General features: G+C 41.2%; 1 protein-coding gene across 4 annotated transcripts in view; it reads right to left on the bottom strand.

Moving 5' to 3' along the window:
• Positions 1 to 13,287, bottom strand: part of CEP83 (centrosomal protein 83) — a 35,272-nt gene extending 21,985 nt beyond the window's left edge. For 3 of the 4 annotated variants that reach the window (XM_084649923.1, XM_084649921.1, XM_084649924.1), the window contains exons 1-5: positions 12,933 to 13,016; positions 6,424 to 6,692; positions 5,682 to 5,832; positions 2,433 to 2,525; positions 2,115 to 2,246 (exon numbers count right to left, since the gene is read on the bottom strand). In XM_084649923.1, coding sequence (XP_084506049.1) covers positions 2,115 to 2,246; positions 2,433 to 2,525; positions 5,682 to 5,832; positions 6,424 to 6,575 — 528 coding nt within the window. In that variant the 5' untranslated portion in view covers positions 6,576 to 6,692; positions 12,933 to 13,016. The other variant, XM_084649922.1, reaches the window with a different exon arrangement.
• Positions 13,288 to 13,767: the final 480 nt, after the last annotated feature.

The raw sequence follows: 13,767 nt of genomic DNA, 5'->3' as shown, positions 1-13,767 counted from the left end.
AGCAAAGCAGTCTCTGCAACAGGAGAGTATGGGAATAATTTCACCTATAATTCTAACAGTCATGGAGGTTTAAAACTAGAGAGCTTCAAAAGCTAACCAGCAATTCTTGAATCTTAAAGAGCTGATAAAACAGAAGACCTGAATTACTTTGAGTCTCAAGACTTGATTGTGCACACCATAGCTGATTTACATATTGACGTCTCAGAATAAATATCAGTTTTGGCTAAATTTTCAGGTAAGCACCTAAATATAATATGCTAGAGATACATGCTGGAGTGCAACTGGTAATTATATACTTGTGCGTATATTTGCAATTTAGACTCTTTCTTGAAAACTTGGCCCCAAACAAAACAGATCATTGAATAGTTTACCCAAGAGCTAAATCATAGGTGAGGACAAATTTTGAAACATTTAGAGGGTCAATAGTAGAGAGATCATGAAAAATTTTCAGAAATGGCAGACAAAGGAATATTGAGAAGTTTGAAAATGGACAAGTTTTCCTGCTCACCTCAGTATTTTCTGCTGCCCCTTTCTTGGGTTAGTAATCAGATATTACTGGACTTTAGCATAATATAATCAGACTTTAGCAAAGCTTTTGATACGATCTCCCACAGTATTCTTGCCGGCAAGTTAAAGTAGTATGGGCTGGATGAATGGACAAAAGCTGGATAGAAAGCTGGTTAAATCGTTGGGCTCAACGGATAGTGATCAATAGCTCCATGTCTAGTTGGCAGCCAGTATCAAGTGGAGTGCCCCAAGGGTTGGTCCTGGGGCCGGGTTTGTTCAATATCTTCATAAATGATCTGGAGGATGGCATGTACTGCACCCTCAGCAAGTTTGCAGATGACACTAAACTGGAAGGAGAGGTAGATACGCTGGAGGGTAGGGATAGGATACAGAGGGCCCTAGACAAATTAGAGGATTGGGCCAAAAGAAATCTGATGAGGTTCAACAAGGACAATAGAACGGAAGAATCCCATGCACCGCTACAGACTAGGGACCGAATGGCTAGGCAGCAGTTCTGCAGAAAAGGACCTAGGGGTTGTAGTGGACGAGAAGCTGGATATGAGTGAACGGTGTGCCGCTGTTGCCAAGAAGGCCAATGGCATTTTGGGATGTATAAGTAGGGGCATTGCCAGCAGATTGAGGGACGTGATCATTCCCCTCTATTTGACATTGGTGAGGCCTCATCTGGAGTAGCGTGTCCAGTTTTGGGCCCCACACTACAAGAAGGATGTGGAAAAATTGGAAAATGTCCAGCGGAGGGCAACAAAAATGATTAGGGGACTGGAACACATGACTTACGAGGAGAGGCTGAGGGAACTGGGATTGTTTAGTCTGCGGAAGAGAAGAACGGGGGGGATTTGATAGCTGCTTTCAACTACCTGAAAGGGGGTTCCAAAAAGGATGGATCTAGACTGTTCTCAGTGGTAGCAGATGACAGAACAAGGAGTAATGGTCTCAAGTTGCAGTGGGGGAGGTTTAGGTTGGCTATTAGGAAAAACTTTTTCACTAGGAGGGTGTGAAACACTGGAATGCGTTACCTAAGGAGGTGGTGGAATCTCCTTCCTTTGAGGTTTTTAAGGTCAGGCTTGACAAAACCCTGGCTGGGATGATTTAGTTGGGGATTGGTCCTGCTTTGAACAGAGGGTTGGACTTGATGACCTCCTGAGGTCCCTTCCAACCCTGATATTCTAGGATTCTATATAGAATCTAAATTCTATATTTATTTACTTTTATTTAGGCTATTTGAGCTACTAATTTAGGACTGGGAGATAATGTATTGATCCATCTAAATCTCTCAAAGCTAATAAAAAAGGTTTGCAAGCATTGTTATTGGCTGTCATTTAAAGACAAGCCTATTATTTGCAATAGGACAACTGATATTTCTACAGGATATCTTGAACAAATTGAGGTAAATTGTTATGGACCAGACCATGACAAAAATTTGAGCTGACAGTACTCTGATAACCAACATATTACAAGAGTACGAAAAAGACAAAATTATAATAGTTAAAGTTACACTAAAATGACAAAATCCTTATTAAAATTTTATAAATACCTAAAATATTTCACTTTTATAGTTTAACTTATATTACATATTCTCTACCTACCTCAGTGTCATACTTTATTTTTTTCTCTTCTAAAATACGTGCATGTTCTTCCTTCTGGTGTTCAAATTCTGATTTGAGGAAGGTATTTTCATAACGAAGTTTGTTATATTCTGTTCTGTATTTTTCTACCTCCTAAATTAGGAAGTAGAACACAGATTCACTCAAGCACAAAAGTAGATACTTAATACTTTTATTTCACGAGTCATCCATTGAATTTCCCCGTCATCTTTTCATAAGTCATTTTAATACCAAGCAAAATATCAAACAAACCCTCCCTCAATCTAGACAAAGTGAAGTTAAATGTGTCTTACTACTTACTTCATCTAGTTTCCGAAAGCGTTCTCTCATAGGGGTTTCCAATTCATGTTGTATTTGTGCTTTTAGCAACTCCAGCTTTTGAGGAGTTAGTACCTGACATGTACAGAAAACAAATGTACTGTAGAATAACCACACAGTCATATTAAGTAATTTATATTGGAAAACAAACGTTGGGCAATGAAACATTTCATATACAATTTTTAAAAAGTTTTTATGAACATATGCCATTTATAAAATTTATTTTTAATTTTTACCTGTTTTCATAAAAAGCTAATCAATCTAGCTATAATTGATGTGCTTTCTGAGGAAAAAATTTAACATTGCAAAGGTTAACAATATTAAATATATGTGAAATAAATCCAGCCACTGCATCATCTTTGAAGTTCTTCAGATAAGGTACATTCACTACCTTTTTTTTTTGCCTTCTTCCTTAATTGCTATAATTCAAGTCTAATGCTCAAACAGTGAAGGACTTGTTTTCTTCCCACTCTCATTCTGCTTTTTCAGTGATTTGCTCCCTTTTGTTACTAGATTAAAAAATTATGAACGGATTGAGGAAAACCATGTAGATACCATCGATAAGCACAGACGAGGGCAGAAAAGAAAAAGCCCTCAGAAAAGTGCAGTGGGCATGGTCTTACTGCATTCTCATTTTCTTGATGAAGAGTGTAAGATTTCTGGTTACAGTTCTTACACTAGGGCCCAAAAAGAGTTTTGTTTGTTTTTAAAGCATACCGATCGTCCTGCTCTGAGATACAGTATTTCTTAAATTGCAACAATTTTTTTAACCTCTGTGTCTAGCTTTTGCATATATCAAAACAGATTGGCAACAGGTTGCATCCTTCACTGAATTTCGACTGGATTTCAGTGGTAACTGCAAAACCAGAGATATGTGGCATTACTACTTAAAACAAACAATTTTGGAAAAAGAGGTGGGAAGAGTGTTTAGAACATCTCCATTTTGATTTTAGTAGAATGTCTCAACAGATAAAGGCCAATTCACTAAGAGATTTGTTTTGTTTTTAAACTAATAGCCTGCCTTTAAGAACTCTCTACCTTGACATGAAAAAAAAAAGTGACTCCTACAAACAAAAGCACAAATGCCCCTTGAATTCTTATAGAAAAGTAGAACATAATGGCTTAAATCCAACATGGCAAGATGCTGGATGGCCAAGGAACTCCCTGCACCTACTCTCCTGGGCTTGTCTACACCACGCAGCTTTTAGCGAGAACACTGTGTTCACACAGCCTTGCCTCTAAAAGTCAGCGTGTGTAATTGCTCTTTGTTGGCACTTTTGCTGACAAAATACTTCCAGCCCCGCGAGCACAGTTAGCTTTGTCAGCAGGAGAGCGCTCGTGCCGACAAAGCTGCATTCACACTGCCACTTGTGTCGGCAAAACTTTTGTCTTTCGCGTGCGGGGGGGGGGGCTTTAAGTACTCATGAAAGACAAAAGTTTTGTCTACAACTTTGCAGCACAGACATACCCTCAATTGCCTCCCATAAGAACAAAGCCTCTGACAAATTCCACTTTTCTTCTGCCATTCTGGGCCCCAGAAGCACTTCAGACACTGAAGACCAGCTCTGGAAGCAGCATTGAGAGAATTCTCTCCCTCATTCAGAGTATACTAAACTGTGGGTAGACAGAAGATCTTTAGAATTTTCAATCAGACAGTATTGCCTTTCCCTGACCAAATTCTGTTAAATTCCTAGGAATTTGTTTTTATGGGGTTTTTTGTTTCCCCACTGAATGCATCCTACGAAGTGAGCTGTAGCTCACAAAAGCTTATGCTCAAATAAATTTGTTAATCTCTAAGGTGCCACAAGTACTCCTTTTCTTTTTGTGGATACAGACTAACACGGCTGCTACTCTGAACCCTAGAAAGCTCTTGTGATTCATGTGTCATGTTGGATCACACAAACCCTCAGAGCCTGACAAGCAGATTGCGGTTGTAAAAGAAACTATGGAAGAACTCATTTGAGTATATCGGACACAAACAGGATCACTACAAACCCCTCGCACTTACATTTTGGCGCTGGTATCACCCTTCCTGAAGTGAAGAACCTGAGGCAAATATTGACTTGCAGAAGAAGGATCAATACAGGAGATGAAGGTTTGCTCAGAAAGAATGCTAGAAAGTTATTTCACTGGCAGCTGAATAGCTAACATGAACCCCTGCAGCTGACTGCCGAAATACCTTCAGATCAACACTGGTCACAAAATGGACTAGTCATTGGAAAGTCAACTCTAGTCTTTCCAAGCTGTGGGGAAATGATAGTTACTGTAAATAGATTCCTGAAAATTTTATTGACCTCCAAAGTAGAAAAGACTGATAGTCAACATGTGATTTGCACAATTTGAATTTTAGCTAACCCCACTGTACCAGGTACAATGTATGTGCTGAAGCAAGGTTGGAATAGTTAAAAGAAAAATGATGAATAGTGGCATCTTAAGCTTCTTCCCAGAACCTGTTCAGACCTTGAGTGCCACAGGTGAAAAAGCTTTCTTTATGAGGCACCGATCTGACTAAACAGGTTAGCAATAGGGAAAATATGTTCTCAGTCAACAAATTGCACAAGTGGGATCTTTGGCTGAAAACAAGCACTGCTGATGTAAGTTCATAAAAAATACAGATGGCAGAGGAAGAAAAGCGGCTGAAGGAAAATGGAAGCTTAATTTTCTCCCTTCAGTACATCTTCATTTACAGGGTGAAAGACACTTTTCTTTCTGTGTCACCATCTCACAGAGCAAGAGGGCCTAATGCATTGCGTAAGCTGACTGAAATCCCAGTGGGGATAGCAGAATCCCAGCTGCAGTGTTGACACAGGGAAGAGATATGCTTCTCCTTAATTTTCTTCATCCTTCTTCATAACCAGTCTAACTAATTTTTGATCCCTGAAGGAGAGAACTTCACATTAGTAATACTAGAACATAGTAAAGAAGGAGCGTGCCATCAATGGCACCTTTTCAAGAGACTACTATTCATGGAATGCATGATAAGTTTAGAAGATCTAAATGGTACCAGAAGTTTTAATTGTCATTTCATTTGTGCTCCTGCAGTCAAATTACAAGAGGAGTGCAACTCAGTCAAGATTTGTGATTTGAGGACATGGCTGTAACAGATCCAATTTGACAAATAGAAAGAAAAACTACAGCTAAAACACACAATACATTGATAAAGACATATTAGAGAAATGTTTCTACAGAAGGACTGAAATTCATATTAAGTTCTGGGAACCATTTTCTCACCTGCATCTTCAGTTCCTCTAGTTCCCTAGTTTTATCTAATAATTCCCCTCGGAGCTCAGCAAGAAGAAATTGAAATTTGTCATGCATGGTTTGCTTTTCAACTAACAACCGTTTGAGCTCATTTTGTGATTTTGTATACTCATCCTGTAACCTGCAAAATATAAAGTATTTTTATTTTATACTAAGAATGCCCATTTATCCTCTAAAAACAGATCTTTCTTATGCGGAAAATTCTGAAGTCACAGTAATAACAGAAGTACAGAAGAAAAAGACATCAGATCTGACAAAATATCTACTAGGTGTCATTTCCGCCCTCCCCCCAAAATACATTTAACATGGTTACTGTGCTCAATTCTTGAAATTACTGCATATTTACAGATCCACTGAATATTTCAGAACCCTCACCTCGCATATGTTGAGACCTTTAAATTGTTGTTGTGTAAATAACAAAGTATTATTTTAGAAAACTGTCAAACTTGTCCTGAAGCATAAATTCGAGTAGTAATGTACATTTCTATTAGACACTGAGTATTTTAACAATCAAAGCCCTTCCTCAATGGAGCAATTTACAGAACTCATGACTGAATCCAGTAAACACTTGTACTGCTACTCCTACAAATTAAAGTCAGACAGGTAACTAGCTTAAAAAAAACAACCAAAAAAACCCCTTTCTTCCAATATTTAATTTTACCTTTTAACAGCTCAAACAAAATAAGGAAAACAGACATTTAAAGTACTGTACCTTGTATGCTCTGCCTTTAGAGTTTGATAATTTGTTTTATGATTTTCACACCGCATTCTTTCATCGATTAAAAGTTTTTGTATTTCTGCTTGTGAACCAGCAAGATCAGTATTTCCACTTATTGGAGGAAGTATACTGGTGAAAGTATCCATCCTGGCTAATATTATTGAGTTGACAACCAGGTAAAAATGAATTCAGTCCAAATCTACCACTTTCAGAAGGATTCCCTCCACCTTTTCTTTTGATGGCATCCCAGGAGGCCAAATTACCTGTAACAAACACAAGTGCAACTAATTAGTTATACTCATTCATGGTTCAAAAGGCTTCACACACTATTTTTATGCTTTCATATTACAAAGCTTCATAACTTCCTTAACCACTCTGATTTTAGCTATTGGCACAGCTACAGTGGTGAGTAAAATCCCAGTGTTGACAATGTGCGAGTCTGAACAAAGACAATTTTATCTGCTATTCTATCTTTTAATATTTTTATTTCCCCCCACTCCGATTCTATTCCCTAAACTTTAGGTATCATTGCAGCAAATACTTTAACTTGTTTTCAAATATAGTTGCAGTACTGTATATATATAAACTTCCTGTTGGTAACAGTTGAAGTGCTAATGTAAGCAAAGTGCCAGAACTGACTGGATTTTCTTTTGACTTGTCTTGTCCAAACTTGCCCAGAGGAAGAAGAAATTAGAATTGAGCCATCCAGTGAAGAAAAAAGACTGACTATTCTTCCAGTGACTGTTCTCCCTGCCTCTGCTTTTCCAATTCTGAGCACTAATCCTTCAGTAAAACAAATTCTGAAGAACCTTCTGAATAAGCAATCTACTTTTCAACCCACGCTTTTCAAGAGCAAGAACAAGAACCACACAGCGACTACAAGCACAATCCAGGATTCTTCCAGATGAAGAAAGCCAAGGCAACACACACAGGAATTTTCAAGCCAGGAGTTGCCATCTGAAAAGGACTATGGTGGCCACCACTAAAACGTGGCTCAGATCTGTACTGTCATGAAACTAAATTCCAAGTCCCAAGCCGTAAAGGCTTCAGAATTGAGAAAGTAATTTTCAGAGATAAGGAACAAGCAAATAAGCAAAACACTCTTAATTGGGGAGATTCTGTGTTCCAAAAAATAGATCTGACTCTCCCAAAAGATTTGGGCAAGAGGAGTACCTTGCTTGAGCAGAAAAACCACACACAAACAATTAGACTGAGCCTAAAACGGATGCAAAGAAGACAAGGTGGAGGTTCTGTGAACACACCAGCCATCAGAAAGAGAAACTGAGGGACAGTTGGGAAATGGAAAGTTTTATACTCTCAGTTCCAGAATACCAGAGTCCTTCTAATGGCTCTTGCTATTCATGCTGCATGGCTTGAGAAGCCAGGCGCACAGCACCTAAAGTGTTCACCTGCAATGACACTTCATAAGGAAGAACTGGAAATTGAGAAGATCCGATTTGGAGAACAGGAAAGAGAACCATAGTTTACAAACAGGTTTTTTAAATGTCAAAACAGTAAGTGGTACCTATTTAACAAAATAACCCTGTTTTAGATTACAGTGACATCTTCTGGTAGATTTTAAAACCTGCATAAAAGTCTGAAGCTGTCAGTTTTTTAAAAAAGAACAGGAGTACTTGTGGCACCTTAGACTAACAAATTTATTTGAGCATAAGCTTTCGTGGGCTACAGCTCACTTCATCGGATGCATAAAATAGAACATATAGAAAGAAGATATATATACATACAGAGTATGAAAAGGTGGAAGCTGCCATACCAACTCTAAGAGGCTAATTAAGATGAGCTGTTATCAGCAGGAGAAAAAAAAACTTGGAGTGTCTGGGTCATTACAGGTTTCAGAGTAACAGCCGTGTTAGTCTGTATTCGCAAAAAGAAAAGGAGGACTTGTGGCACCTTAGAGACTAACCAATTTATTAGAGCATAAGCTTTCGTGAGCTACAGCTCACTTCCTCAGATGCATATCGTGGAAACTGCAGCAGGCTTTATATATACACAGAGAATATTACACAAATTGAATCTATTTCCCCATGTTAAGTATCCTCACACCTTCTTGTGAGCTGTCTGAAATGGGCCATCTTGATTACCACTACAAATTTTTTTTGATCTTGCTGATAATAGCTCATCTTAATTAATTAGCCTCTTAGAGTTGGTATGGCAATTTCCACTTTTTCACGTTCTCTGTATGTATATACCTTCTTACTATATGTTCCATTCTATGCATCTGATAAAGTGGGCTGTAGCCCACAAAAGCTTCCGCTCAAATAAATTTCTTAATCTCTAAGGTGCCACAAGTATTCCTGTTCTTTTTGCGGATACAGACTAACACGGCTGCTACTCTGAAACCAGTTTTTAAAAGCACTTTTACATTGTCCCATTAAAGTTACTGACTTGCATAAGTACACATAGTTGCCATCCAAGTACTAAATTGCATATAACATGCACCTCTGACCATTTAATCAACACTGCTGATTAATCCATGGTCAGTGACTTCTAATATTCCATCTAATCATAGAATCATAGAAGATTTAGGGTTGGAAGAGACCTCAGGAGGTCATCTAGTCCAACCCCCTGCTCAAAGCAGGACCAACACCAACTAAATCATCCCAGCCAGGGCTTTGTCAAGTCAGGCCTTAAAAACCTCTAAAAATGGAGCTTCTACCACCTTCCCAGGTAACCCATTCCAGTGCTTCACCACCCTCCTAGTGAAAAAGTATTTCCTAATATCCAACCTAGACCTCCCCCACTGCAATTTGAGACCACTGCTCCTGGTTCTGTCATCTGCCACCACTGAGAACAGCCGAGCTCCATCTTCTTTGGACCCCCCCCCCTTGAGGTAGTTGAAGGCTGCTATCAAATCCCTCCCCCACAACACTTCTCTTCTGCAGACTAAAGCCCAGTTCCTTCAGCCTCTCCTCATAAGTCATGTGCCCCAGCCCCCTGATCATTTTCGTTGCCCTCCGCTGGACTCTCTCCAATTTGTCCACATCCAAAATCACCATTTTAAAAACAAAAAATATGCCAAATGTTTGCTTCCTTTTCCACTCCAACATGATATTTCTTTCACCAAATTACATTAGTGCATGCTCCAGGACAGGCAATATACATTCTTGGATAAGCAGAAAATATTTAATTGCCTTGTTAGGGCTACGAACAGGAGCATTATTCATTAATAAGGCAAGCATCACTTCCAGCTAATGGAATAAGACACTTACTTATAGCCATATATCATACATTAAATCCACAACATGATTAGATAATACATTCAGAGTTTTGGAATTTTTTTTAAAGAGAGTTCTAAAATTAGTTATAATTCTCTCTCCCTCTGAGGACTGTACAGTTTAATTATAACTAAGGTCATCTAACTTTAGAAAGAGGAATATGAAATATTTATATAGTTCAAATTAAAACTCAAACATCTCTAAATATTTTTTTCTGTAAAATATCAGGCATATAGTGTATATGATGGCATGCTGTGATTGATCAAAATAGCCACCCCAAATTCAAGCCTTTAAAACCTTTTATCACAACATCCTGCATATGTACACCCATAGGAATGGGTGTTAATTCTTCGGCTCAAGGGTGTGTGTGTGTGTGTGTTTGCCCCTTTAAAAAGCTAAATAACTTTAAAATAATGTTAGAGAGGAGAATAAAATGCTATGTGAATGTTATCTGCTAAACTTCCAACCACCTTAATTATGTCCCTCATTGTTTCACTCACTTAAATAGAGTTAGAATGTGTCTGGGTTTTTTTGTTTGTTTGTTTTTTGTTTTTTAATATGGACTACAACCTTTACTTTAAGGCCTGGCAAATTCAGAGATATTAGTCCTTTAAGTCACCATATCACCATTCATTTAAAAAAAAAATTTAAAACATTTTTTTAAAAATGTAATAATAGAATTTGTTACTAACAGTTGTAAATGGTAACTAAATCAACCTACATTTAGAGAAAATTATGTAATCATACTAATTTAAATTTTGAAAACTCCAAAGCATCGCTCTAATTTAAGTGGCATAACCAAGTTACACAATGGTGATTTCCACGTTCACCGGCAATTGTTTAGGATTACATGCATAACTCATTCAAGGCTCTGCTTCCATCACTATAACCTGGTCTAACCTACAAAATGTTACCATATTTGAACACACTTATGATCAATGAAGTTAAATAACAAGGCTGAACATAATTTTTTGGCCAGTGCAGAACAGGACAAGTAATATTCTGCCTTGTGTCAGCTAATTGTATCAGACATTAAAAAAAAAAAAACTTCCTTCAGTTATTATTGTAAGTGTAAAGTTTAATAGTTTCATATAATGTACAGAATAAGCTGTTTACCTACTTATTTCAGTGTTCTAGAATGCAAAGCCAATACCACCTCCCTGTGATCACCTACCACGATCTGTCAGGACAATCGTGTTACTATGAATTAATACTACCATCAGCCTAAAAGAATAACTCTCTCTGCTGCAGGAAACACAGCTCTTTTGGCAACATACTAATGACTGAGGAACTCGCTACTGGGAGAAATTAAAATCACCATGAAAGCCATTGATTTGACTTACCCGTCCCATAAAAAAACAAGGACACACACACACCCCAACAAGGAACAGTGAATGGAGAGATAAATAGAAGATTCTTCAATATTCTGTATTTACTTTTAAAATCTGTAACTTTCTTACATACCACAGTGAGGAATGCAGTAGAAATACCTACACAAATATTTTTATAACAGATGCTAGGGAATATTTGAATATCCAACACCTATTATATTGAGATGGAACAGACATAATGCTGTGGAATTGTGGAATATTCAAATGCTATTGTATTAACTTTATAAATGCAATATGTATCTGTATGGGCTACTTAGCGACTGTATTCCTGGCTAAATGGGTATGACAAAGAATGCTTCATACAAGAATTAAAGACAATGGGAAATAATTAATGCAAATCTCCAATACTGAAACAATCCAGGTAACAAGTCTTTTTAAAGTTTCACCCTCCTAGGGAAAAAGCACATGGCCTGGTTTGACCTGGTTCACAGACCTTAGCAGAAAGCCTTTGACCTGATTGAGAAAGGAAAGGGATACCATCCAAGAACTGACACAGGCATGAGACTGTGACCAACAGACACAGGCCCTGTGGGAGGACCTTAAGTATTTTAAGCTTAGCAGGGTCTCCATGTGAAAGACGGAGAACCACCTAGTATGTTTGTCAGGAGTTCATGTAAGCTGTTTATTACTTTAAGATATATTTTCTGTGAAAAGCTTTTGTTCTAAATAAATAGTACTTCACTTTATGAAAGCTGGCTGGTTACTGGATAACCCTGTCATTGGCCTGAGAGAACAGAACTGAGGGTGTTCAATTGAAGTCAGACCTAATGAGGTGATCACCAAAACTAGCAGAGGTCTGCAACCTAAGGCCATAACGTGCAGGAAGAGAATCATGGGATTTCACTCAGAGAAAGATGAATGCTGGAGGCCTGTGACCTAAGTGGGGTGTCTTGAGAGGACAAGTAGGTTGGAAGTGCAGTTAACTTTGGAACTCTGACACAGATCAATACTTTGTTGCATGCAGTGTAGTTGTAGCCCTGTCCTCCCAGGATATTAGAGAGACAAGGTAGATATTACCTCACCCCTTCTGGAAAATATTCCTAAAGCTCTTACATATATTGCAAGAGAGACACCAATCTCAATTCAGTAGTCACCACTTCTTTCCTCACAATGTGTGAAGTATGGTTCTCAGACAGTAATGGGCTATTTAAAGCCACCACAGAAGCAGTAGATAATTACAGCAGTGCTGATAAGGTGATATACACGAGAGAACTTCCTGGTTATTTTACACTAGAAAAATAAGTGTCCCTGTTACAGCAACCAACGAAGTTGTGTGTATGCAACCTCTCGGACTCATTACAGGAGCTAAGCCATTTTCACAAAGATCCATGAGATTTTTATCCACCCCTCCCAGACCGATGAGCTGACTCGACACCCAGGGAGACCCGCGGGTCGCTCCCGACCACGCACACTCCTGCAGGCAAGTCACAATTGACAGGGTTTTCTCTCGCCGGTTGCTAAGTCGTTGGTCATCAGCGCCTTCACAGCCTCTCTGCACTGATGCACAGGCCCGGGGCCTTTCCCGTGCGGCTCGCACCCTGACGCAAGCGGTGGGAGCAGGAGCCCTAGGCGGGCGAGGCGCCGGCAGTGGAAGGAGACGTCCCCCCGGCCCCCATGTCCCGACGGCCAGAGCGCAGCGCAGCCTGTTTCTGTGCCCCGCCACTGAGCTCGCCCCGGGCAAGTCGCCGCCCGTTCAGGCCGGGAGCCAGGCCCTGTGCAGCGCCAGGCACGGGGGGAAGAAGCAGCAGCCGCCAAGCGCGGGGCGGGGCGGGGCCCGGCCGAGGAGAGAACGGGAACCGCGAGCCTCGAACCAGCCGCCGAGCGCGGGGCAACCAGGACACCGCCACGCGAGTCCCCGAGCCGCCCCACCACTCACCCGGGAGCAGTTGCAGGCAGCCGCCAAGAGGGTTTAAAAATGGCGCCTCGCCTCCCGCTGTAGCCGTCCGCCCCGCCCCTCCCCATACCTCCTGGCTGTGACCCCGCTCGGGACCCGTCAGCCTCCTGGAATGTCCAATAAGGCTGACGCCGCTGAGCCCCATGGGAACGCGGAAGCGCGGTTGCTGCAGAAACCGGCTCGCGACTGCGGCGCGCGAACGCTGGGCCCCCCTGGGGCTGGCGTGTCTCTGCCGCTGGCGCTGCCTGGCTGCTCCATTGCCCGCTCCCGGCTCCTGTCTCTGGGCTCGCCCCGCCTGGCCCCCGGCGGCAGCGCAAGGGCGGCCCAGCGCCGCTTTCCTCGCCCACAGGCCCCTCCAGCCTTTCGCCCGCGCTGCCCCTTCTGGGGGGGGAGGGGGAAGCTCCCAGTCCGCCCCTCCCTTCCCCTCCTCCTCCCCCCCCCCCCCCCCCGGCACCGCCGCAGGCCCGGGCTACACCCCGGCATCGGGTCCACGCAGCCGCGTGGCTGCAGGCGGTGAAAACCCTTTGTGCCGGAGGAAACGCCACCACGCGCCCCCTCCCCCCGGAGAGGTGGAGAGGAAGGCGGCCACGGGGCTGGCTTGGTCCCTGCCCAGTACTAGAACAAACCAGAACAGGATTTTGCCTGTTGTCAGAGAGGGGATGCCCTTTTGAAGTGTCCCCCACTCCATCCCCACCCCTATGCAGTCAAGCTCTTTAAAACGGTGCCCCCCCATGTAGTGTTACTTCACATACACCATGCGAGGGAGGGTCTGCCAACAGGGTACTTACAGCAGTATATACCTCTCCTTAACTAGGGC

This window comes from Lepidochelys olivacea (genome assembly GCF_965140295.1).
Source record: "Lepidochelys olivacea isolate rLepOli2 genome assembly, chromosome: 1".
Classification (NCBI taxonomy): domain Eukaryota; kingdom Metazoa; phylum Chordata; order Testudines; family Cheloniidae; genus Lepidochelys; species Lepidochelys olivacea.
The sequence above is the reverse complement of the archived record's forward strand: the minus strand, read 5'-3'. Positions and strand labels throughout refer to the sequence as shown.